Here is a 26,164-nt window from a genome sequence, read left to right as displayed (position 1 = left end):
AAGCAAATACCCTAAAGGCCAAAGAGACTGGGTAATCTGGTGTTCCCGTTAATTCTCTCTGTTTATAGAGTTTTAATCTGAGACTTTCTCTTTTGTGAATTCTTTGACACCTTTAAGGATAATTTTGTATTTCGTCCTATATATTTTGTTTCCATTGGAGAGATATGGAGGAGAAATGGTCCAAATATTATAGCCAACCATAAACAAAAACTGAATTATGCCTAAATCTATTTAACAAGTTGAAATATGACTAAGCTGTTCAGTAATATTTGTCATTTATTTCAATGAATATTTTCCTTAACTTTCTGAGAAAACTAACTAATTTCAAATGAGAAGAAATACAATGAAAACAAACAAAAATAAAATGAAATAAAAATTTTAAAATATAAGGCACAAAATTAATGATATGAGAAAGTGCTTGTGTTCCCATGTTAAAAGATGAAATCATGAGACAACCTTTTAGTAACTTCTGATTGGGGTTTATACATATTTATATATGTATACTACTCAAAGTGGGCATTTATGGCATGAAGTGATGAGCGGTATCTAAGCCTTCCTCTTAGGGCTCCAAGCAAACAGGTGCCTCTCATTTTACAGAGTCTAATCCCGTAAATGCAGAAAGACTCCTTGAGGGCATGAATATTGACAAAGGCTATCTCCTTGACCAACTTGTAGATAGGCTCCTCTGAGCCCTCTTTTTGACTGAGCTCATTCTTGAGTCCTGTCTTTGGCTTGCCTAGTCCAGTTTTAATAAGAATCTTAACTCAGTTTGGCAAGAATTCCCCTACCCTTGATGTCTCCTCTCTGTGATGTTCCATGCACTGACCCCCCCTCACTCTGCTCCTTGACTATAAATCTCCAGCTGTCTTTGCTATGCTCAGAATGGAGACTGATCTATTTCTCACCTATTGCAATGTCCCTATTGCAGTAGTCTTGAATAGTCTTCCTTATCACTTTAACAAGTGCCGGAATTATTTTCACTTTAACAATAGCAAGCCAAGTTAAGGAACATGTGGCCTGCTGCCTAGAAATGCCCCAATCCTGCCCTTAATTTTTCAAAATTGTCTTCTTCCTCCTAGGCCTAGCTCCTTGAGACTTGCCCCTAGACGTAAACAATTTGATCATGTAGGGAAAATGCTTGAGATGTAAAACTGAGTTAAGAGCAGAACTGCAAAGACTAGGTTAAGTGGAAATTGAGTTCTTGAAAGACAATATTGCCTGATAAAAGTGGGTGGTTTAGGGTGGGATCTGAACATGGCGGTGGTGGTAGCTGCTAAGGCGCTGAAGGGCCTGGGGGATGGAGGGCAAGAAATGCCCGCGTCCTCCGGGGGATTCTCGCAGAAGCCACAGCTAACAAGGCTTCCCATAACAGGACCCAGGCACTGCAAACCCACAGCTCCCCAGAGGGCAGGGAGGAACCTGAACTCCTATCCCCCGAGATGGAATACATTCCCAGAAAGAGGGGCAAGAACCCCATGAAAGCTGTGGGACTGGCCTGGGCCATCGGCTTCCCTTGTGGTATCCTTCTCTTCATCCTCACCAAGCAGGAAGTGAACAAGGACCATGTGAAGCAGATGAAGGCTCGGCAGAACATGCGGGTGTCCAACATGGGCGAGTATGACAGCCAGAGGTTCAGGGCCTCCTCCCAACGTGCCCCGTCCACTGTTGTTGGGTCTGGGATGCAGACCTGAGGAATGATGCAACTCTCCTAAACTGTATTGACTGTGAAGTCCTCAGGTTTGGCCGGGATTCCAGTTCTTGCCTCTGAGGTCCACCAGAGGGCGCACGAAGCCCAGGCTGCTGCCAACCCCTACCCCGCCCCACACCCAGGAGCCAACCAAAGGCAAATAAAGTTATTGAGTGTTTAGTGGGGGAAAAAAAAGTGGGTAGTTTAGGCCTTGGTTTGATTTAAGATGGAAACAAAAGCAAAATTCCAGCAGTATGAGCAGGTCGCCCCAAACTGGGCAAAATGCAAGGCAGCCATGTTTGGTGGCGCCTTTGTCTCTGAGTGACGTTTTTTCACACAGGAAGGGCGGGAGAAGAGTGCCCCAAGGCAGGCTTCCTTGAAAATATGCAGCACTACTGCCCCTGTGAGGAAATCATTTAAAGACAGAATACGCCATTACAGCGTTCTTCCCTTGAGGCCCAGCTGTTGGGGAAGGTCTGGTCTGTGGGTAGATGGAAGAGGCTGGGGCTCCATGCTGAGCCTCCTTGCCTTCTCTTCTAAGGCCTTAACAGAGACCTAGACGTTGGTGGTATTTTGGTATAAAACCTGGAGAGTGAGGGGCTTGGAGTGAACCTTCAGCTGCCAGGCGGTACTGGCACAGAAGTCGTGGGGCGGTGCCTCACTTCCTCCTGGTGTGGTCAGGACTGGAGGGACCCACTCAAACACAAATGCAAGCTCTTGTGGGCATCTGTCTCCTATTCCTGCCCCTTGGAGCAAGAGTTAGCAGGCTTTCACGTGGTACCACCATCCTATGATGAAGGCCTTATTATATATAAGGACTCCTCAAGGAAGCTATGGGACGTTGGTTTCTTGTGGCAGCTGTGTCAGAACACAAAGAACAGGCCAATTCCAGATGACATTGCAGAGGCAAGTGTGCTTGCTGAGGATCTCAGGTCAAACATCTAGAGATTCACTGCCTGCGGCCAGGAGGAATTGAAGAGAATTGGGGCCACGTAGCCAAACCAAGAAGTAATGAAATGTCTAAAGGAGTAGATATGAAAAAAACAGACGGAGAAAAAGTAATCCAAATATGTTAGCCAAGCATAAACAAAAACTGAAGTATAATTCAATCTAGTTTAGATGTTTTACATATGACTAAGCTGTTAAATAATATTTATCATTTATTTCAACACAGACAGTGAAAAGGATTGAAAATGAACACACATTTCCAAGTCCTTGCCTGCCAGAGGTGTCATTCCTTGTGATATCACTCTATGACTTCATACATGCCTGTTGTAGAAGGAACATTGCAAAGAAATGTGATTATTTCTAGAAGTGCAAAAATCAGGTGGCAAAAATGATGTCACTGAAGATCATGAAGGAGGACACGTTCGCACATCATCCCTCCACAAAAGCAACAACGAGCCAGGCATGAACTAGAAAGAAGTGTCGGCTGGGCGCCGTGGCTGACGCCTGTAATCCCAGCACTTTGGGAGGCCGAGGCGGGTGGATCACGAGGTCAGGAGATCGAGACCATCCTGGCTAACACGGTGAAACCCTGTCTCTACTAAAAATACAAAAAATTAGCTGGGCGTGGTGGCGGGCACCTGTAGTCCCAGGTACTCGGGAGGCTGAGGCAGGAGAATGGCGTGAACCTGGGAGGTGGAGCTTGCAGTGAGCCGAGATCGCTCCACTGCACTCCACAGCGAGACTCCGTCTCAAAAAAAAAGAAAGAAAGAAGTGTCAGAATCCACTTTTACAGAACTCTAGAGCTTGTCAAAAACTTACAACACCCAGGGAAGCCTTGGTAAAGAAATAAGTGGCTGCTTTGTGGTGAGAGAGCAAGAAAGCTGCGGCATTTTAAATTGCCTGTCTACCATCCCCCAGCCTCCACAGTGCCTTCAGTATAGCTCCTACCCTCGTGCATAGGTATAATACAGAACTTATTCTCAAAGAATTGTTGCATTCCAGTTTGACCTGTCTTTTGGCTCCCTAAAGGATTGGTGTAAGAGCTTGCTTTTGTTTTGCCTCACTTGGAGTGTTTCCAAGTTTGGAACTACTCCTGAGGGGCATGTGTTGAAAAAACTTAAAGACACAAGTATTGGCTATAAGAGTCTGGGGCAAGGGACAACAGTTAAAATAAACAATAAACAGATGGAAAAGCATAGGAAGGAAGAGGCTATGAAAGGAAATACTTGGGTGAATAAGAACTTTAAAATGTTCTTGTATATACTAGAGAAATAAGAAAGCCATGCACATGCGCAGGGCTGGACAATTATTCAGAAAATGCCTGAGAAGACCTTAAGGTCTCAGATCTCACTAGCTTTCAGGCCCCTTGCAAGCTAGAAGTGAAGACTACAGCCTGGCTAGTTGAAAGAGTGCCCCAACACACAGAGCCAGTCTTCAAGGACTTAGAGAATACTTATCTTTCTTTCATTTTTTTTTTTTTTTTTTTTTTGAGACGGAGTTTCACTCTTGTAGCCCAGGCTGGAGTACAATGGCACGATCTCGGCTCACTGAACCTCCGCCTCCCAGGTTCAAGCGATTCTCCTGCCTCAGCCTCCAGAGTAGCTGGGATTAGAGGCTTGCACCACCATGCCTAGCTAATTTTTGTATTTTTAGTAGAGACGGGGTTTCACCATGTTGACCAGGCTAGCCTCGAACTCCCGACCTCAGGCGATCCACCTGCCTCAGCCTCCCAAAGTACTGGGATTATAGGCATGAGCCACCGCACCCGGCTACTTCTCTTTCTTTCTTAGGCTCCACATGTTTAAGGAAACTGTCAGAGTACTAGGTGACCACTAAGCTATCAGAACACTGACTCCAGTGGCCACAAATGATAAAAATACAGACTTTACAAAAATATTTAAGAAAAGTTACTAAAAAAGCAAATAACAAATGACAACACACAAATGCTATCAACTAACCCCATGGGGTGGGGAGGCAAGTGTGTTTAGAAATCTAATTTCCAGAGTTGATACAGTATGGTATCAAAACATCTAATTTTTATTTATTTATTTATTTTTATTTATTTATTTTTTTTTTGAGATGGAGTCTTGCTCTGTCACCAGGCTGGAGTGCACTGGCGCGGTCTTGGGTCACTGCAACCTCCGCCTCCCGGGTTCAAGTCATTCTCCTGCCTCAGCCTCCCGAGTATCTGGGACTACAGGCGCATGCCACCATGCCCAGCTAATTTTTGTATTTTTAGTAGAGACGGGTTTCACCATGTTGGCCAGGATGGTCTTGATCTCCTGACCTCGTGATCTGCCCACCTCAGCCTCCCAAAGTGCTGGGATTACAGGCGTGAGCCACCGCACCTTGCCCAAAACATCTAATTTTTAATGATAAAGAAAAAATAAGACATGAAAAGAAAACAAGAAGGTATGGCCTACTCACAGGGAAAAGAGAAATTCATAGAAACTGTGCAGAAGGAAGCCCAGGCATTGGGCTTACTAGAAAAGAGTTATGTCAACTCTCTTAAATATGCTCAAAGTGTTACCATAAATGAAATACAAAGAACTAAAGCAAACCAAGAGAATAATGTCTCACCAAGTAGAGAATATCAATAAAGAGAGAGAAATTATTTTTTTAAAAAAACAAATAGAACTTTTGGAACTGAAAAGTACAGAAACTGAAATGAAAAAAAAAAGATCACTGGAAGTTTCCAACAGCAGATTAGAACAGTTAGAAAAAAGTCAGTGAATGTGAAGCTAGAGCAATTGAAACACATGAATATAAACATGCAAGAAGCTCAACAAACTCCATGTAAGATAAACACGAAGAAATCTACAATGAGAAAGCTTATAATCCTGCTGTCATAAGACAAAGACAAAGCAAGAATCTTGAAAGCATCATAAGAGAAAGGCCTTAATTGTATACAAGGACTCCTCAATAAGATTAGCAGCCAGTTTTTCTTCAGAAACCATGGAAGCCAAAAGGCAGTGGGATAACATATTTAAAGTTCTAAAAGCAAACAAACTTGTCAATAATTCCATATCCCCCAAGACTAACTTTCAGAAATGAAGGAGAAATTAAGACATTCCTAGATAGAAAAAAACTTACAGATTCTGCCAATAGTAGACCTCCCATAACAGAAATGCAAAACGGAGTCTCTCAGGATGAAATGAAAAGATGCTAGATAGTAACTCAAAACCATATGAAGAAATAAGGAACAAAGAAAAGGGTAGCTACATAGATACATAAAAAAGCCAGAAGAATTATATTTTTGGTTTATAATTCCCTTTTCCTCCCATATGATTTTAAAAACAAATGCATGAAATGATAATTATAAGTCTGCATTAATAGGTACACAATGTTTAATGATGTAGTTTGTAAAAATAACACAAAAGGGATTAGAGCTTTAAAGGAGCAGGTTTTATGTACTATATAAACTACTTTGTAGTTTAATAAAAATTGATTGCTCTAAAATTAAGATATTAATTGTATTCTGCAGGATAACCATAAAGAAAAAAATTAGTATATAGAGAAAAGGAAATAGAAAGGAATAAAAATGGTGCACTAGAAAAGATCAATTAATCACAAAAGAAGGTAGGAATTATGGAATTGAGAAAAAAGCTATAAGACATACAGAAAATATATAGCAAAATAGCAGGAATAAGTCCCTCTTTACCAGTAATTACTTTAAATGGATTAAACTCCAAGGCAAAGATTGGCAGAATGGATTTTTTAGAACATCCAATTCTATGCTGTCTAAAAGAGTTGGCTTTAGATCCAATTCACAAATGGTTAATAGTAATAGCATGAAAAAATATTTCATGTAAAAAGCAACCAAAAGAAAATTGGTCTGACTGTACTGATACCAGACAAAATATACCTTAAGACAATAATTGTTTCAAGAGACAAAGATGGACATTATATAATGATAAGGTCAGTCTGTCAAGATGTACTAATTAAACATACATATTTATTTTACAAGAGTCCCCAAATACATGAGGCAAAAACTGAACAGAACTAAAGGAAAAAATAGAGTTCTAAAAAGTAAGTTGGTGACTTCAATACCCCACTTTATTTATTTATTTAGAGACAGAGTCTCTCACTCTGTCACCCAGGCTGGAGTGTAGTGGCACCATCTTGGCTGCAATCTCTGCCTCCTGGGTTCAAGCGATTCCTATGTCTCAGCCTCCTGAGTAGCTGGGATTACAAGCATGTGCCAACATGCCCAGCTAATTTTTTTTATTTTTAGCAGAGAAGGGGTTTCACTATTTTGGCCATGCTGGTCTTGAACTCTTGGCCTCGAGTGGTCTGCCCGCCTCAGCCTCCCAAAGTGCTAGGATTACAGGCATGAGCCACGTCACCCAGCCCAATACCCCACCTTAAATAATGGATGAAACAACTAAACTGAAGATCATTAAGGAATTAGAGAATGTGAACAAAGTTATGAGTCAACTAGACCTAAAAGATATAAAAATATATCTTACCTTGAAAGGTAAGATTCCATCACCTACCATGTAGACCATGCTGTACCAGGAGAAGGGAACTGGTTTTTGTGACATCCTGGCCTGTGCCTAACTCTTTTAGACTTATCATGGTTGATTTCAAGGATGGCCTATGGACATAGGTGTACTGACACACAGCAGTGCCTTGCAGAGGCTCTGGGAAGCAAAGCACGAGGTCTTCTAGGTATTTAGTGAAAGAGAAAAATGACCTCTAACCTTCCCTTCATATATCATCTAAAGAACACTCACAGAAAGCCTTGACTAGATGAGTTAGGCTCCTTAGGTAGTCCCTTCAGCCTTTACAAAGTCTGAATTCCATTCTCTGTGGCCTGATTGGCAGAGACATTCCCTGCCTCTGATTTAGGGAGAAAAGCAAACAGTTGGACCTTGGGGATCAAACCATGTAAGTTTGCTAACACTAGGTAAGAGAAATGGCAAAGTCAAGGGCATTTTACTTCTAACATGTGATAACCTTGAACCAAACGTCTAAACATGTATGTATTCTACAGAGCCAATATGCACATTGTAATGTATCTGTAAATTGAAAAAATTCAAACAAAACAACTAACAGTGTCTACTTCTCTAAAGCTGAGTTTTTGAGAGCACATTTTCCAGTTTTACTTTTATTTATAATGAAGGCTTGACACATTGACAAATAAGGCTTAGTACTGATAACATTCTGAGTAATACCATGTTTTTATCTAAAAATAAACAGCACTGTTTACATGCTGGGATGATTAAATGTCTTGCTCTTACTAGTCAAGAAAATTTAAAACTTCTAACAAATTATTATTTAACACAAAATCCAATTAGCTGAAGTATGTTTAGTGACATTTTAAGTAGCCTTTCTATATAAAACCTGAGAAAAATGATAGAAGGAAAAATATTAAATTAGAAGGAAATTTCACATAAAGGGTGTTATTTGATGTTTATAACAAAAAAAAATCCTGCACATGTACATTCCCTCTACCCCCCAATAAAATGCAAATAGAAGAATGAGCTAAATGCAGTTGAGAAAAACAGTAATTGAATTTTGATTGAGTTTATGTGATAGAGAATATGCCTCATTAACTTCTGCTATAATTGTTCAATTTTTCATTTTTTTGCCAAATGTTTATATCATCCTTAGGATTTGAGCACTAGTTGAGTCATTGTTATTTTTGAACAATAAAGAAATGTTATGAGAGTTAGCAATAAAGTACTATTAGTTACTCCATACTATTGGAAATTTCCCATTACCTAATATTGTGTGAAATATTCAAGGCAATAAATACTACCTATAGTTTGATGAGGATGGAATTGAAGGGAGTAATTAATGTGATTGTGTGTGTATGTTGAACACTTTGTTGTGCAAATAAGGGAGTATATTAATAAGCCTCATCGCTTTAGTTAAATAGTATCACCTCTCATGAACAATCATAGAACCCATTTATAATATTTGAATGCATGTAGCCATCAAGCTGCTGATGGTGGTTGCTTCATGAAAATGGGATTTACGATGAAGTGTTTTTGTTTGTCCTTCATAGATTTGAATATTCTAAGAGATTTCTCAAAAAGCTGATATTCATAATTTGAGAAGCAATCAAGAACAAACGTGTGCTGAAAAAGTTGGTGCAAAATCCTTATTGACCACAGATGGAATTCAGTAATTTATATTTCTTCGAAACATAGAAAAACGGAATATTGGGATCTGGTGGGGGGCCGGCGGCGGTCTGGGAGCGGCGCGCCATGTACACCATCACCAACGGGCCCAGCAAGCTGGTCGCGCAGCGCCGCACAGGTCTCACGCAGCAGCAGGTGGAGGGCCAGCTCCACGAGCTCCTGAAACGCCGGCAGCCCGCGCCGCCGACCTTGCAGCCCCAGCGGGCGCAGCCCTTCGCGCAGCCGCCGGGACCCTGGCCCCTGTCGAGTCCAGGGCCAAGGCTTGTGTTCAATCGTGTGAATGGCCGGCCGGCCCCCTCCAAGTCCCCATCCCTCCAGGTGACCCAGGAGACCTACACACTGGCCCACAAGGAGAATGTCCGCTTTGTGTCCGAAGGCTGGCAGCAGGTGCAGCAGCAGCTGGATGGTGGCCCAGCCAGTGAGGGCGGGCCAAGGCCTGTGCAGTACGTGGAGAGGATCCCCAATCCCCGGCTGCAGAACTTCGTGCCCATTGACCTGGACAAGTGGTGGGCGCAGCACTTCCTGGCTAGAATCACCAGCTGTTCCTAGCGGCTGCTGCGAGGGAGCGCTGCTATGGTCTACCTATCGCCAGGAGAGGAGCATGGCGTCCAGCCCATCCACTGTTGCGCCTCGCTGGGTGCCGGCCACACCTGAAGTGCCAGCATTTGGACTTTTGCACCTGTTGTTCCCTTGGCCCAGCTGTCCCAAGCTGCTATGGCCAAGAGCCGAACCCGTCTGACCTCAGTCCTGCTCACTGTGCCCAGGGACCAGAGACCAGTCCCTGGGGATGTAGGAGAGGAGCTCCAGGCTAATAAAGTCGAGAAACTGCCAAAAAAAAAAAAAAAAAAAAAAAGAAAGAAAGAAAGAAAGAAAAGTGAAAGGGAATACTGATAATAGATCCGCATTTTGAAATTACTTGTTTCTTGGTGGTGGCATTAACTATGATCTACCTGCTTTTCTTTATACAGGGCTACTGTATCTGAAAATATTGTAAATAAGCAGATCTAATTTCGAGAAATGCCAAAAACAGGAAGGCACTCTTAAAGAAAACATAGCATCCCACAAAATATTTAAGAATAATCTTTAAGAATATTTAACAAGTTTGCAAATGTTTAAGCTACAAGAAATGTAGAGAACATATTTGAACACTGGACATACAAATACATGGGAACTTTAAATAGAGAAGTTCTTATATGACCAGTAGAAGACGTGAATGTGTGATAAAACCATTTTAAAAGTCATTTCCTATTGGGATTGAGAGACCACTCATTTATGGTATATATACACCTATGTGTGTACACATGTTTACTAACCATAGTTATGATTAGTCATGGTAATCATTTCAGTTACCATGCTCTGTGCCTATATCCGTATGTATGTGTGTATGTACTTATTTATACAAAACAAGATGTTAAGGAGAATTTGTACATGCATTTAATGCAAGCAAATACTTTCCCTTCAAAACTTTGTCAGAATACACATCTGGTCTGATCCAAACCACAATGTACAGATTAATCCAATTTTAATATAGATTTATTTTTTGTGTGAACCAAAATATAGTAGGCGTATGTATGTATACATTGAAAAGTATGGAAGAAAATATCCCAAAATGTTATCGGTTGTCTTAACAGATTTTATGATGGTGTTATTCTTCTTGATGTACACAAGATTATTTTTGAACTACGTGGCAAACATCATTCTTTTTAAATTTTTTTTTTTTTTTTAGAGACTAAGGTGTCACTATGTTCTTCAAGCTGCTCTGCTCCTGGGCCCAAACTATTCTCCTGCCTCAGCCTCCCAAGAAGCTGAAACTACAAGAACATGAGACTGTACCTGGCTTGCAAACACCATTGCTAATAAGAAGGTATTGTAAGACCGATACCTAAGAGATAAGAGGTAACACACACACACACGCATGCAGGCACACACACACACACACACACTCAAGTCACAAGAAGAAGCTGAAAAATATTTAATGGCATAGGAACATGTGGAAATATAAATTATTCACTGTTAAACAGAGGACAATTTTTAAAACTGTGTAATTATCTTTTTTTTTTTTTTGAGACAGAGTCTCACTCATTCTGTCGCCCAGGCTGGAGTGCAGTGGCGTGATCTCGGCTCACTGCAACCTCCACCTCCCGGGTTCAAGCAATTCCCCTGCCTCAGCCTCCTGAGTAGCTGGGACTACAGGTGTGGGCCACCACACCTGGCTCATCTTTGTATTTTTAGTAGAGACAGGGTTTCACCATGTTGGCCGGGCTGGTCTCAACTCCTGATCTCAAGTGATCCACAGGCCTCGGCCTCGGCCTCCCAAAGTGTTGGGATTACAGGCATGAGCCACTGCGTCTGCCCCAAAACTGTGTAACTTCTAATGGGAGTTTATACAGATGTAAGTATATGTATCATGCCCTGTGGAACAATGTATTACATACAATGATGTGCGCTGTCTTGGCCTTCTCTTCCTACTTCTACCAAACACTTTCTGACAATTCATCACATAAACTGAGAAAATGGAGGAGGACTCCCTGGTTGTCTGGGGAGGGGAATAGGTCAAAGATCACCTAGACTTGTGAATTGGTGATCTCCAGGCTTCTGACCATTTATTATTGCTTTTCTTCTCTGATCCGTCTAATTTCCGGCCTGAGACAGACATTTTGATACCATGTGAAAGTACTGAGCCAACCCACATAGACTAAGTCTGGAAAACATTTAATTTCTTGAAAGAACAAGATTCCTGATGAGGATGGGTGGTTTAGGCTTTGACTTGATTTCACATGGAAAAGAAAAGCAAAAGTACAGGAATTTGCACAGATTGCCCCAAACTGTGCAAAATGCAAGGCAGCCATGTTTCCTGGCGTATTTGTCTCTGGGTGGCGTTTTTTCAGACAGGAAGGGCGGGAGAAGACTGCTCCAAGACAGGGCGTCCTTGAAAATCTGAAGCCCTACTGCCACCGTGAGGAACTCGTTTAAAGACAGAATGGGCCATTACAGCGTCCTTCCCGGGAAGCCTCGCTGTGGGGGAAAGTCTGGTCTGTGAGGAGATGGAAGAGGATTGGGCTCCGGGCTAGGTCTTGTTGCCTTCTCCTCTAAGGCCTGAAGAGAGACCTGGAATTTGGCGGTATCTTGATGTAGAACCTGGAGAGTGAGGGGCTTGGAGTGAAGCAGCAGCTGCCAGGCGGTCCTGGTACAGGAAGTCGTGGGTCGGGGCCTCAGTTCCTCCTGGTGTGGGCAGGACAGCAGGAACCCTCTCAAAGACACATGTAGGCTCTTATGGGCATCTCTTTCCTGTTCCTGCCCCTTGGAGCAAGAGTCAGAAGGTTTTCACGAGCTGTCATCTTGCTTATGGATTTTTGGGTCTCTGGTAGCATCAGTGTCACGTACAATCAACAGGGTTATTCCAAGGGAAGTTTACAGGATTTGCTATTAGAACCTTCACACTCCAGGTTCTATAGCAAGATACCGCCAATGTCCAGCTCTCTTTTAAAGCCTTAGAGGAGTAGGCGAGGCCTCCCAGCATAAAGGCCAAGCCTCTTCCACCTCTTACCAGACCAGACCTGCCACAACAGGTACCCCTCACTAGAACTCTGTAATGGCGCAGTGTTTCGTTAAACGACATCCTCACGATGGCAGTAGTGCTCCAGATATGCCAAGAAGTCTTGTCTTGGAGCCCTCTACTCCCGCCCTTCCTGTGTGAAAAAACGCCACGCATCGACAAAGGCGCCACCAAACATGGCTGCCTGGCATTTAGCCCAGTTTGGGGCCAGCTGGTCTTACCGCTGCACTTTTGCTTTTGTTTCCCACTTGAAATCAAACAAGGCCCGCCTTCATTAAGAATCTTGTGCTTTCAGAAATTAAATATCCTCCTGTCCAAGGCTTTGAGGGTATGATTTATTTCACAGAGTTACGGGGCCAGTACATTTCATGGTATAAAATTATCTTTTTCAGGGGATGAAGGCACAAGGAGAAAATTACTTGAAACTTGGAGATCTTCTCTGGCAATCAGTTTACAAATTCTGGTGTTCTTTGATCTGGCTCCCCGCCCAGACGACCAGGGAGTTCTTCATGTTCTAGCCTCATGTGTTGCACTATAGGCAGTAATTTGGCATCAGCGTAGAGGAGGGATCCGATAGTTGTCATTGCTGCCCGCCACATATACTCCACATGGAATGATACTCATAGTGCATATGTTCAATTCCTGTCGAGGTTACACAGAGTTATATCTCATGGTCGCATCATTTACATCAAAATACAACATTTCCCATGTGTTACATATACTTCAAGTATTTCCTGAGACTTTACACGGTGCCTACGTGGGGAATGGATGGGTGCGTTATGTTTTCTCCCTTGGAGCAAGAGTTAGCAGGCTTTCAGGCAGTGTCACTCTGCTGTGAGGCATGAGTCATTTGTTGCAGCAATGTGAGAACACCAAGGACAGACCAGTTCCAGGTGAGATGTAGCAGGAGCGAGTAAGTTTTCTGAGGGTCTCAAGGGTACCCAATTGTCTGGAGACTAGAAGGGCATAAAGAGAAATTGAACCACTGAGCTAATCAAGGAAGAGTTACATCTTCTAGTGGACTGTTGGACATAAACACATAAACCAAAAACAGTGAAAGGGATTGAAAATCAATCTACATTTTAATAGTATTTGTTGGAGATGGCATTACCCGTGATCTCACTTCACGTTATCATGTATGATTATTGTGGCAGGTATGTTTTCAAGAAGCATGATTGTTTCTACAAATTCAAAAACAGGTGGCAAAAGTGACATCAATGAAAATTATGCATTAGGGAACTTCTGTAGTCCCTCTCTCCAGAAAGGCAACTCAAAACAATCAAGAATCTATAATTAGAAGATCATTTTCTCAACACGATATATGGGGCATTTATAAAAAATCTACAGGTTAGTATTATACTCAAGAGTGAAAGACTGAAAGCTTTCATCCTAAGATCATGAACAAGGCAAGAATGCACACTTTTGCCCTTTTCTTGAACAGTACACTTAAAATTCTAGTCAGGGTCATCAGACAATGAAGATATATAAAAGGCATCCAAGTTGAAAAGAAAAAAAAATGGAAATTATCTCTCTTCATAAAGATGATGATCTTATAAAAATGCTTTAAAATGCAGAAAAACCATATTAGAGCTAATGAACAATATTCAGCAAGCCCCGCAGGATAGAACATTAAATCATAAAAATCAGTTATAGTTGTGTACACTAGCAATGAACAATCTGAAAATTGAATTAAGAAAGCAATTCCATTTATAATAGCATCAAAATAAATCATATTTTAAGGAGACTATTTCACTAAACAGATGAAAGACTTGTACATTGAAAAATCACAGAATATTGGAGAACTTAAAGATTACCTGGATTTTTAAAAAGGACATCCTGTGGTAATGAGTTAGAAGACTAAATATTTATAATATGGCAATACTAGCCATAGAGATCTATAGATTTAATGTAATCCTAATTATTATTCCCATGAGCATTTATTTTTGGGAAAAAGAGCAAATTCTAAAGATCCTATTAAATTGCAAGAGATCTGAGTAACCAAACTTTGAGTAAGAAAAACCAAGGTGGAAGACACACTTCTAGATTTCAAAATTTACTAGAAAATCTAGAGTAATCAAAGCAGGCTGATGATCAAATAAGAATACACACAGTGATTAATGGAAGAGATGAAGAGTCTGAAAATAAACCCAGACATTGTGGTCAATTGCCTTTTCACAAAGTTATCAAGTTTATTTAATGAGACATGAATAGACTCCTTAAAAAATAGTGCTTAGACAACTGGTTATCCACATGCAAAAGGATGAAGTTAGACCTCTACCTCACATCATGTGCAAAAATTAACTCAAAATGTATCAAATGTCTAAAGGTAAGAGCTAAAGCTATAAAACCTTCAGGGAAACTATAGGAATAAGTCTTCAAAACTTTAGATTTGGCAGTGATTTTTTAGCTATACAGCCAAAAGCACCAATAACAAAAGAAAAAATAAATTAGACTTCCCTGGAATTAAAAACTTTTTGCATCAAAGTGCACAATTCAGAACTTGAAAAGCCAACTTACGGACTGGGAGGAAATATTTCCAAATCAATTATCTAAAAACTGCTAATATCCAATACATATCAAGGACTCTTAAAAATAACAAAAGACAACCCAATTTTTAAAAAATAGGCCAAGGGAGAGTGACATCACCAAAATGGTAGAGTGGAAGCAATCTGACTTTACCCCAAAGAAAACTAAAAACAGCTGTCTAGTGCCAAGATTGTCACAAGCAATATTGCAGAACTGAAAATTGAGACCATGACGATCTGTGGGTCCACAAGAAAGTGAATACATACGAGCAGCTGGAAAGATTAATAGACTTCTGTCTCTGTGATTCCCCAACTCGAAGCTGCTAGGCACCATGTAGAAAATTTCCCCTGGACTCATGGTTTCCTCTGTAAAATGTGAGATCCAGGCAGGCAGCTAGTTTCTCTCCCATTTTGGTGTCCTTTGCAGGAATGCTGTTCTTTCCTCACTCCCTAGAAAGCATCCTGACTGCCTGTAGGAAGAAAAATCTCTGAGGGCAGCTAGAGACAAAAAGTGAAGTCGAAGCTAGCAACCCCAGTGCATTAAATTTGGGGACTCGTCTTTTACTGAGACAAAGAAGACCTCAAATCAGAGAGGGCATCAGCAGCAACATGAAAATGAACAGGAATGAAAAAAGAACCAGAAAGGCTATACTCTGGCCCAGCGTGGTGGCTCACGCCTGTAATCCTAGCGCTTTGGGAGGCCAAGGCAGGCGGATGACCTGAGGTCAGGAGTTCAAGACTAGCCTGGCCAACATGGTGAAACCCTGTCTCTACTAAAAATACAAAAATTAGCAGGGCGTGGTAGCACACGCCTATAATCCCAGCTACTTGGGAGGCTGAGGCAGGAGAATCCCTTGAATCCAGGAGGCAGAGATTGCAGTGAGCCGAGATCATGCCATTGCACTCCAGCCTGAGCCACAGAGCGAGACTCCATCTCAAAAAAAAAAAAAAAAAGAAAGAAAGAGAGAGAGAGAAAGGCCATACTTAGATAAAATAGATTAAAAGTCAAAAACTGTAAAGAGAGGCAAAGAAGGTCACTGTATAACAATGAAAATGCCAATACAGCAAGAGGATATAACAATTGTATATATGTATGTATCCAACACTGGAACACAGAAATATATAAGGCAAACATTTGAAGATCTAAACAGAGTGATAGAATGGCGTACAACAACACTGGGAGACTTCAGTACTCCACTTTCAGTAATGGACAGCTTATCTAGACAAAGAAACATTGAAATTAAACTGTTCTCTAGACCAAATGAACTTAACTGACCTTTACAAAATATTTCATCCAATGGCTATAGAATATACATTCTTGTCATCAGCATATGGAACACTATCCAGTATAGAGCATATGTTAGGCCACAGAACAAGGCTAAACAAATTTAAGAAAAGACCCGAAAATATGAAATTACCAGAAGAAGAGCCTGGGGAAATGCTTTAAGACATTGTTCTGGGGAAAGATTTTTTTGTATAAGATCTGAAAAGCACTGGCAATCAAAGCGAAAATAGACAAATGAGAGTAAATCAAGCTAGAAAGCTTCTGCACAGCAAAGACAACAACAAAGTGAGGAAACAACCTACAGAAAGAGAGAATATCTTAGCAAACTATTCATCTAACAATGGAATAACAAATCACAATGTAAAACAAACTCAGCTCAATAACCAAAAACCAAATTATCTGATTTACAAATGGGCAAATGATCTGAATAGACATTTCTGAAAGAAAGACACAAATGGCCAACAGATATATGAAAATATGTTAAACATCACTAACCGTCAGGGAAACGCAAATCAAAACCACGTGAGATACCATATTACCCCAGTTCAAATGGCTCTTACTAAAAAGACTGAGAATAACAGATGCTGGCTAGGAAGCAAAGAGGAATGCTTGTATACTGTTGCTGCAAATGTATATTAACACAGCCACTATGGGACATAGGATGGAGTTTCCCCAAAAAGCTAAAAATAGAGTTACCATATGATGCAGCAATCCCACTGCTGAGTATATATTCAAAAGAAAGAAAATCAGTACAGCAAAGAGATATATGCATTGCCATGTTTATTGCATCATTATTGACAATAGCAAAGATATAATAGAATCAACCTAAGTGTTCATTGATGGATGAATAGATTAAGAAAATGTGGCATGCATATAAAATGGAAGATTATTGAGCCAGAAAGAGGAATAAAATCCTGTCATCTGCAGCAACATGAATGGAACTGTAGGACACTACGTTGAGTGAAATAAGCCAGATACAGAAAGACAAATTATCACATGTCCTTACTCATATGCAGGAGCTAAAAGAATCCATCTCATGGAACTATAGAGTACAATGGTGAATACCAGAAGTTAGGAAGGGAGGGGAATGAAGAGAGGTTGGTTGATGGCTACAAAAATACAGTTGGACAGAAGGAGTAAGTTCTAGTGTTCAATAGCATACTTAGGGCGACCATAGTTAGCAATAATTTAATGCTTATTTCCAAATACCTAAAAGAACATTTGAAATGTTTCCAACACAAACAAATAATAAATGCATTAGGTGATGAGTATCCCAGTTATCCTTTTTTGGTTATCACACATTTTATGGATGCATGAAAATATATGCACTACATAAATATATACAATTATATGCAAATTTTAAAAATAGGCAAAGGTCTTAAATATACAATTCTCCAAAGAAGATATACAAATAGCCAACAGTTCTATGAAAGATGCTTCCATTATTAGTCTTTTCAGAAACGTAAATCAAAACCACCTGATGATACCAATTAACACCCACTAGAATGGGAATTACTTAAAAAGAACAAATATCGGTGGGGAGGTGGAAAAGTTAGAACTCTTCTAGAGTGTTGGTGGAAATGTTAAACTGTGCACCTGCTACAGAAAGCAGTTTATCAGTACTTCAAAAATGTAAACATAGAAGGACCCATATGAGCTAGCAACTCTACTCCTATGTATACACCACATACAATTAAAAACAAATCAACAAGTACTTGTATATACTCAGTGTATATATTTATTAACAATACCCAAAAGGTGAACATAAGCAAACATCCATCACTTGATAAATGGATAAACAAAATGTGATATATACATATGTATATTACTCAGCTACAAAATGAAATGAAGTACTGACATATATTACAACCTGGACAAAATCTGAAAACATGCTAAGTGAAAGAAGAAAGAAAAAAAGGCTACTTACTGTGATGATCAGTAGTGAGGGAAAGTAGATTAGTGTTTGCTAGGAGCTTGGCAGAGAGTGGAATGGGGAATGACTGCTTAATGAGTTCAGGGTTTTCTTTTGTGGTAATGAAAATTATTTGCCACTACATAGAGGTAGTGCTTGCACTGCATTGTGAATGTACTAAATGCCACCAAATTTGAACATTTTAATGGTTATTTTTATGTTACATGAATTTTACCAACACAGTTTCAAAAAGTGCCAATATTTTTAAACCTATCATTATTTCCAAGAATAATTATATTTGAAAAGTACTCAAGTTATCAGTGAAGATAATTTGTTTTAACGATTATACTACAGGGGAATTTGAACATTAGTTTATAAATGTACATATTATATGTGCATAGGAAAGAGATCATAATACATAGCATAGATATCTTAAAAGTGATTACTTCTTCTCACTAGGTTTGACCTACCATATGTTTTCTGCTTGTAATTTCTTAAAGTTTTTCTAGAGTAAAATATAAAAAAACTCAAGCACTCAAAAGTATATATTGATATGGATATATTCAAAGATTATAAGGTGATGCTGAAGATTTTGTACAAAATTGCAAACAGTATGAATCCAATTATATTGAATGTAAAATGTGTGTGGGACTGTGTGTATTCATATCTGTTTATATGCATATACAGATTTTAAAATGCCATATTTTTTTTTTTAGATAGGGTCTCACCCTGTCATCCAGGCTGGAGTGCAGTGGCATGATCGTGGCTCACAGCAGGCACGACCTCCCTGGGCTCCGGTGATCCTCTCACCTCCACCTCCTGTGTAGCTGGGCCCACAGGTGCATGCCACCATGCCCAGGTATATTTTTTATTTTTTGTAGAGACAGGGTCTCACTAAATTGCCCGAGATGGTCTGAAACTCCCGGGCTCAAGCAATCCTCCTGCCTCAGCCTCTCAAAATGTTGGGATTACAGTCGTGAGCCACCACACCCAGCCAATGGCATATATTTTAAATCATGGTCAGTGTTATAGTGAGTATATGTTTGAATATGATATTTTTGGCCAACAAATTCATATCTTTAATTCATAGTTATATAAACAGACATTAATGAAACATTGTAGCTGCATGTGAGTGGTGTGAATACATCCATCTTACAGTTTTCTTAGGGTTCACATCTAAGTGACTAAATGTGAGAGATGCCTAATTCAATTATCATGTATTTAATTTTGTTTTGCTTCTTTTGAGTTTTTAAAGATAAAATTTGAAGGTAAGAATTAGAACTAAAATCTCAAGAATAATTTTAAAATCCTAATTTTCAGAGGTATAAGTATGTATAATATACATATTTATATGATATGTAAATATTTATGTTTATATATGTATAAACACATTTTTAGATTAAAAAGAGCAAACAACTTATATTTTAATGACTAGTATAATCACAAAGTTCTTTGCAAATAATTTATTGTCTAAAATCAAGAAATTGCAAATTTTATATGACAATGTCAAAAATTGGTCAGGAACCAAATTTTAGAATGAAAATTTTTACTTTACAATACATAGCTAAATCCAATTTTTTTTTTTCTGAGACAGACCCTCCCTCTGTTGCCCAGGTGGGAGTGCAGTGGTGTGATGTGAGTTCACTGCAACCTCGGCCTCCCGGGTTCAAGCGATTCTCCTGCCTTAACCTTCCGAGTAGGTGGGATTATAGGTACTCGCCACCACACCTGGCTTATTTTTGTATTTTCAGTAGACACGGCATTTCAACATGTTGCCTAGGCTGGTCTCAAACTCCTGACCTCAAGTGATCTGCCCAACTTGGCCTCCCAAAATGTTGGGATTACAGGCATGAGCCACTGCGCCTGGCCTGAATCCAATTTAAATGTAAATCTACTGTGGTGTTTGACTGTTTGACCGTATATATAGAACTTTTATCTATGTATTGAAAGTGGGAGCAAATACGAAAAAGGGTATCACTGTTGAGTGTATTTTATTTTTATTTTTTGAGACGGATTCTCGCTCTTGTTGCCCAGCCTGGCATGCAAAGCTGCGATCTTTGCTCACTGCAACCTCCACCTCCCGGGTTCAAGCGATTCCCCTGTCTCAGCCTCCTCAGTAGCTGAGATTATAGGCATGTGACACCATGCCCAGCTAATTTTTATATTTTCAGTAAAGGCGAGGTTTTGCCATGTTGGTCAGGCTGGTCTCGAACTCCTGACCTCGAGTGATCCGCCTGCCTTGGCCTCCCAAAGTGCTGGGATTACAGGCGTGAGCCACCATGCCCAGCCTTCAGTGTTTAATACACAGTTGTATGGCATTGCTTTTCTCTTGATCACCACATTTTTTTTTAGCTTCTTTGCAAATCCCACCTCTTTGTTACTAATGTGAAAATATAGGACTGATTCCTAACTGATAAACAGTAACACACATACACAGCAAACTCATAGGACATAGTTGTAAGCCATTGCAGTTTAATGACCCAGGAAAATGTTTGTGTTACACTGTTATATAACGAAACTGTAAGACAAAATCCTGGGATCCATCTGATTAGCATTTATAGTCATTCCTGTATTTGTGTACATTCAAGTAGGGTTGTGTGTGTCTGTCAAGCTTGAGAGCTATCTGGACTCTTATGTTAGAGCCCCACTAAATAGCGGCCTCCCTCTCAACATACAAGGCCTACTGACTAGGTCTGAACATGGAGTAAAACTCCCAGGGAACCTGGGTAGGGAATCAGGAGAAGAAACACGTGGCCTGGTGCCCAGATTTGCTGTCCTCCAAGACCTCAGATGTCAACATGTTTTTTTTCCTTTCTCTTTAGACATGGATCCCTGAGGTCAGTCCCCAATACTACAAGACAATTTGATATCATAATAGAATACTGCAGACACAATGCTGAGTGAAGAAGAGTAGAAATGGAAGACTTGGTTGAGCGGAAACTGAGTTCTTGAAAAGAGGAGATGCTTGATGAGGGTGAGTGGATTACACTTCAGTTTAATATCCAGCAGAAGCCGAAAGTGGAATATCATTACGCAAATGTAGCAAAATGTTATGTAGCCATAGTTTCTGGTATCTTTGTCTCTTCTTGGCCTTTTTTTTGAAACGTGATGGGCGGGAGAGGAGCTCCTGGAACAAAGTTAGTTGGCGTTTCTCGCACAATACTGCCATCGTGAGGAAACAGTTTCATAGCATCCAAAGCCGTGAGTGTTTCCTCCATGTAAGCCCTAGCAGTTGCGGAAGGAAAAGCCACCCAAGACACAAGTTGGCATTCCTACCCTTTTCTCTGAGGCCTAGCAGAAGCAGTGGACAAATGCAAAGTCTTAGTGAAGTATCTGCTGAGTGAGGGACCAGGACTAAGCCAACTGTTTCCAGGAACTCCTGGTACAGGAAATAGAGGACAGGGCCTCAGTTTCCTCATAGTGGGGACAAGACTAGAAGATGACACAGCCAAGTGCAGACCCCTGGGGCATTTATGTTATGAATATGCCCTTGGGAGTTTTAGGCAATCTGGCTGTCCCTGTGTTATGCGGCTGTGACATTTATAGCAGCATTGTAAGATTGCAATGGACAGGCCAGTTCCAGGGACCATCTATCTGAAGCCAGTGTCATTCACGTGGTCCTCGATACACAAAAATTCTAAACACCATTGCCTACAACTAGAGGGACATCTATAGAGGAGTGAGGATACACTAACATGCCTATGTGGGCCAGATCATCTTTTAGGAGAGCCGATTTGCTAAAGTGGATGAAGGCCAAGAATGTGATGGAAGGCCTAAGCAATTATCTGAGCACACAAGCCAGCAGCTTCTGTGACTTTATAAGTTCAGGAGAAAGTCTTTTGTCATAATGGGACCTCGATGACATCTCATTTCTGTCAAGGAGGCCACATAGGTAGCTCTCTTCTGTTGGATGTCCCTGAGAAGAATGGCATTGTTTACGCCTGATCAAATCATTATTTACCTCATCCTAGCTAGTATTCTCTGTATCAGCTTCAAAGCTATTTCCTGATGAAGACATACAACCTTTGATGTGGAGACCTCCAGATACTCTATGACTCATAACTGAAGAATCAATAAGAGTGGCTAAAATTGTATGGGTGACTTATTCCTCATGACATTCTTCCTCAGAATTTATTATCTCAGTATCTGAATTCTTAATGAAAGGAATTAATGTTAGTCTGGTTCTGCACTGTGACATTACAGTGCTTCAAGAGCTTGTTCAGGTATGACCTCTCCTGGACTCTGAGGATTCAGGCAGGCATTCCAGGGTAAGGCATTCTAGGATAGCCTGGCTTTTTTGACATCTTTGACTGTGTCTAGCTCTCTCTCTAGCTGGTTTTGTTGAGTTGAGTGATGATCTGCAGACATAGATGCTATTGGCATGCATGAATGTCTTGGAGACTCTAGGGGAAGCATTTCTCCATGATCCTTGTTCCTGGAAAGGACAAAAAGGATATCTTACCTCCCCAGAGTATTTCACCTAAAGTAGACTTAGACATCTGCTAAACTGCCTCCTATGGAGGAATAGTTTGACCCGACCATTTTCATGGAAGAATACAGACCTACCTATGGAACAGTATCTCATATCTGAAGGTAGAAATGCTGGTGGTGCCAATCCTAGAATTCTTTAGGCTAAGTGGTCTTTTATTCACCCCTTGCTAACTATCTTTAATAAAGAGGCTATGTGCCTGGGCAGTGGATGGAAGCCTGGAAAGGAAATCACACCTAGCCAAGTTCCAGTGGTAGTGACAAGGAGGTTGATTGGTTTATTCTGCAATGAAAGGTAGTGTGGAGGGGCAATGAGCCTATCATTCCCATTTACGTTGGATACATGTCATTCATCTGCACCAGATAGTCCCTTTATCCTTCACTTTTTTTTTTTTTTTTTTTTTTTTTTGAGGCGGAGTCGCCTTCTGTCGCCCAGGCTGGAGTGCACTGGCATGATCTCGGCTCACTGCAACCTCCGCCTCCCGGGTTCAACCAACTCTCCTGCCTCTGCCTCCCAAGCAGCTGGGATTACAGGCATGCGTCACCACACACAGCTAATTTTTGTATTTTCGGTAGAGAGGGGGTTTCACTATATTGGCCAGGCTGGTCTCGAACTCCTGACCTCGTGATCCACCTGCCTTGGCCTCGCAAAGCACTGGGATTACAGGCATGAGCCACCACGCCTGGCCCATCACAAAATCTTAATTGCATTCTCTGTGGCCCCATAAACAGCCATTCCCTGCCTCTGATTTAGGGAGAAAAGAAAAATTATAGAACCTTGAGGATTAAACCTACCACACGGTAAAATAAATGACAAAGTAAAGTGTATGTTACTCTACTTCTAACATGTCAGAACCTTAAACCAAACATATAGTCAAATATGTATTCTAGAGAGCCAAAATGCACATTGTGATGCATCTATAATAATTTAAACAAAAAATTGGCCAGGCGCAGTGGCTCACGCTTGTAATCCCAGCACTTTGGGAGGCAGAGGTGGGCGGATCACCTGAGGTCGGAGGTTTGAGACCAGCCTGATCAACATGGAGAAACCCCGTCTCCAATAAAAATACAAATTTAGCCAGGCCTGGTGTTGCATGCCTGTAATCCCAGCTACTTGGGAGGCTGAGGCAGGAGAATCTCTTGAACCTGGGAGGCAGAAGTTGCGGTGAGCCAAGATCAAGCCATTGCACTCCAGCCTGGGCAACAAGAGTGAAACTCCGTCTCAAAAAAAAAAAATTATAAATAAATAAATACTGTCTACTTTTCTAAAGGAATGTTTTTGAACATATATTTTTCAGATTTTCCTTCATTTATACTGAAGGCTTGAAATGTTGAAAACAACACTTAGTATTGACGATATTTAAATGAATTCATGCTCCTGAAAGCTTTGTTAAAATACACACTTGATCTGCTCCAAACCACAATGTAGAATGTAACTCAATTTCAATACAGATTTACTATTTGCATGAAATTAGGAATGTATATATAGCTGGGTACAGTGGGTCACACTTGTAATCCCAGGACTTTGGGAGGCTAAGGTGTTTGGATGCCTTGAGGTCAGGAGTTCGAGACCAGCCTGGCCAACATGGCGAAACCCCATGTCTACTAAAAATGCAAAACAATTAACCAGGCCTGGTGGCCTGCGCTTGTAATCCCAGCTACTAAGACTGAGGCAGGAAATTTGCTTGAACCTGGAGGTTGCAATGAGCCGAGACTGCACGATTGCACTGTAGCCTGGGTGACAGAAAAAGTTTCAGTCCCCCCAAAGAGAAAAAGTGTATATATATACACATATATATACACATATATATACACATATATACACATATATATACACATATATACACATATACACATATATACACATATATACACATATACACACATATACACACATATACACATATATACACATATATACACATATATACACATATATACACATATACACACATATACACATATATACACATATATATACATATATACACATATACACATATATACACATATATATACATATATACACATATATACATATATACACATATATACATATATACACATATATACATATATACACATATATACATATATACATATATACATACATATATACTATATATATATTTCAATATATACAGAAATACTACATATATATATTATATATATATGGAAATAATCCAAATGGTTATTTTTTGCCTTGACAAATTGTATCGTAGTGCTTTTCATCTTTATTAGTACATTGATTTTTCTCAATCTTTGTCAAGCATTATTCTTTAATTAACCAGTAGGAGAATACTGTAAGACTTATATCTAAAATACAAATTATTTTTAAAAAGACACACACAAACACACACACACACACACAGACACACCGCTTAAAGTCTCAGGAAATACCTGAATATGTAGTGTCATGGGATCATGCCATGTTTTGATGTTAAATGATGAGACCATGAGATGAAACTCTGAGTAACCTCGACAGGAACTGAACATATGTAGTATGAGTATCATGCCATGTGGAGCACATATGGCATGTAGCAATGACAGCTTTCTGGTTCCTCCTCTATGGTTCTTGCCAAATTGTTGCCTACAATGCAACACATGCACTAGAACATGAAGAACTTCCTCGTTGTCGGGGAGGGGAGCCAGGTCAGAGACCACCAAGGTCTGTAACTTGTTTGCTAGAGAAGATCTCCTCTGAGGTTCTAGCAGTTTTATCCTTGTGCCCTCATCCCCAAATTTATCCCCTGAGGAGGCAGTTTGATGCCATGGAGACTACTGGACCTGTAAGTCTGAGGTAATTCATAATCATATAGACTAGGTTAGAAAGATTTTAAGTTTCTGAAGGAGTAAGATTCCCGATGAGGGTGGGTGGTTTAGGCCTTGGTTTGATTTCAGATGGAAAACAAAAGTGCCACAATAAGACCAGATGGCTCCAAACTGGGCAAAAAACAAGGCAGCCATATTTTCTTGTGCCTTTGTGTCTGGGTGGCGTTTTTTCAGACAGGGAGGGCGGGAGAAGAAGGATCAAAGACACATCTTGGCACATCTAGAGCACTAGTGCCATCGTGAGGTGGTAATTTAAAGACACCCTACGCCACGTCAACGTCTTTCCCCTGAGGACTTACTGTTGGAGAAGGTCTGGTCTGTGGGGAGGTGGAGAAGGTCTGGTCTGTGGGGAGGTAGAAAAGGTCTGGGATCCATGCTGATCCTCCTTGCCTTCTCGTCTAACGCCTTAAAAGAGATTTGGACTTTGGCGGTGTCTTGGTATAGAACCTGGAGAGTGAAGGAAAGCAAATCCTGCAAATTTAGCTTGGTAGAACCCTGTCAATTGTGCGCGGATACTGATGCCGCAAGAGACCCAAAGACCTGTAGCAAGATGACATCATGGGAAAGCCCGCCAGCTCTTGCTCTAAGGGGCAGGAACAGGAGACAGATTCCCACAAGAGCCAGAATTCGTCTTTGAGTGGGTTCCTGCTGTCCTGCCCAAACCAGGAGGAACCGAGGCCCCGCCCCCGACTTCCTGTACCGGGACCGCCTGGCAGCCGCTGCCTCCCTCACTCCAAGCCCCTTACTCTCCACTTTCTACACCAAGATACCGTCAATGTCCA

The 26,164-nt window shown here is 40.7% G+C and overlaps 1 protein-coding gene and 1 pseudogene across 3 annotated transcripts in view; both read left to right on the top strand.

Moving 5' to 3' along the window:
- Positions 1-26,164, top strand: part of LOC100938331 (MAPK regulated corepressor interacting protein 2-like) — a 136,009-nt gene that overhangs the window by 25,778 nt on the left and 84,067 nt on the right. For 2 of the 3 annotated variants that reach the window (XR_010139054.1, XR_002913214.3), the window contains 2 exons: positions 10,511-10,648; positions 20,885-21,036. Coding sequence is in view for 1 of the 3 variants with exons in the window: in XM_063721405.1 (XP_063577475.1) it covers positions 8,851-9,333 (483 nt within the window). In the remaining 2 variants the exon portion in view is untranslated. Of the gene's footprint in view, positions 1-8,648; positions 10,060-10,510; positions 10,649-20,884; positions 21,037-26,164 lie in introns of all 3 variants that reach the window. The other variant, XM_063721405.1, reaches the window with a different exon arrangement.
- Positions 8-8,641, top strand: LOC129053052 (probable hydrolase PNKD; annotated as a pseudogene).

This window comes from Pongo abelii, chromosome X (assembly GCF_028885655.2).
Source record: "Pongo abelii isolate AG06213 chromosome X, NHGRI_mPonAbe1-v2.0_pri, whole genome shotgun sequence".
Taxonomy (NCBI): domain Eukaryota; kingdom Metazoa; phylum Chordata; class Mammalia; order Primates; family Hominidae; genus Pongo; species Pongo abelii.
Note: the sequence above shows the minus strand (reverse complement) of the source record. Positions and strands in the feature narration are given on the sequence as shown.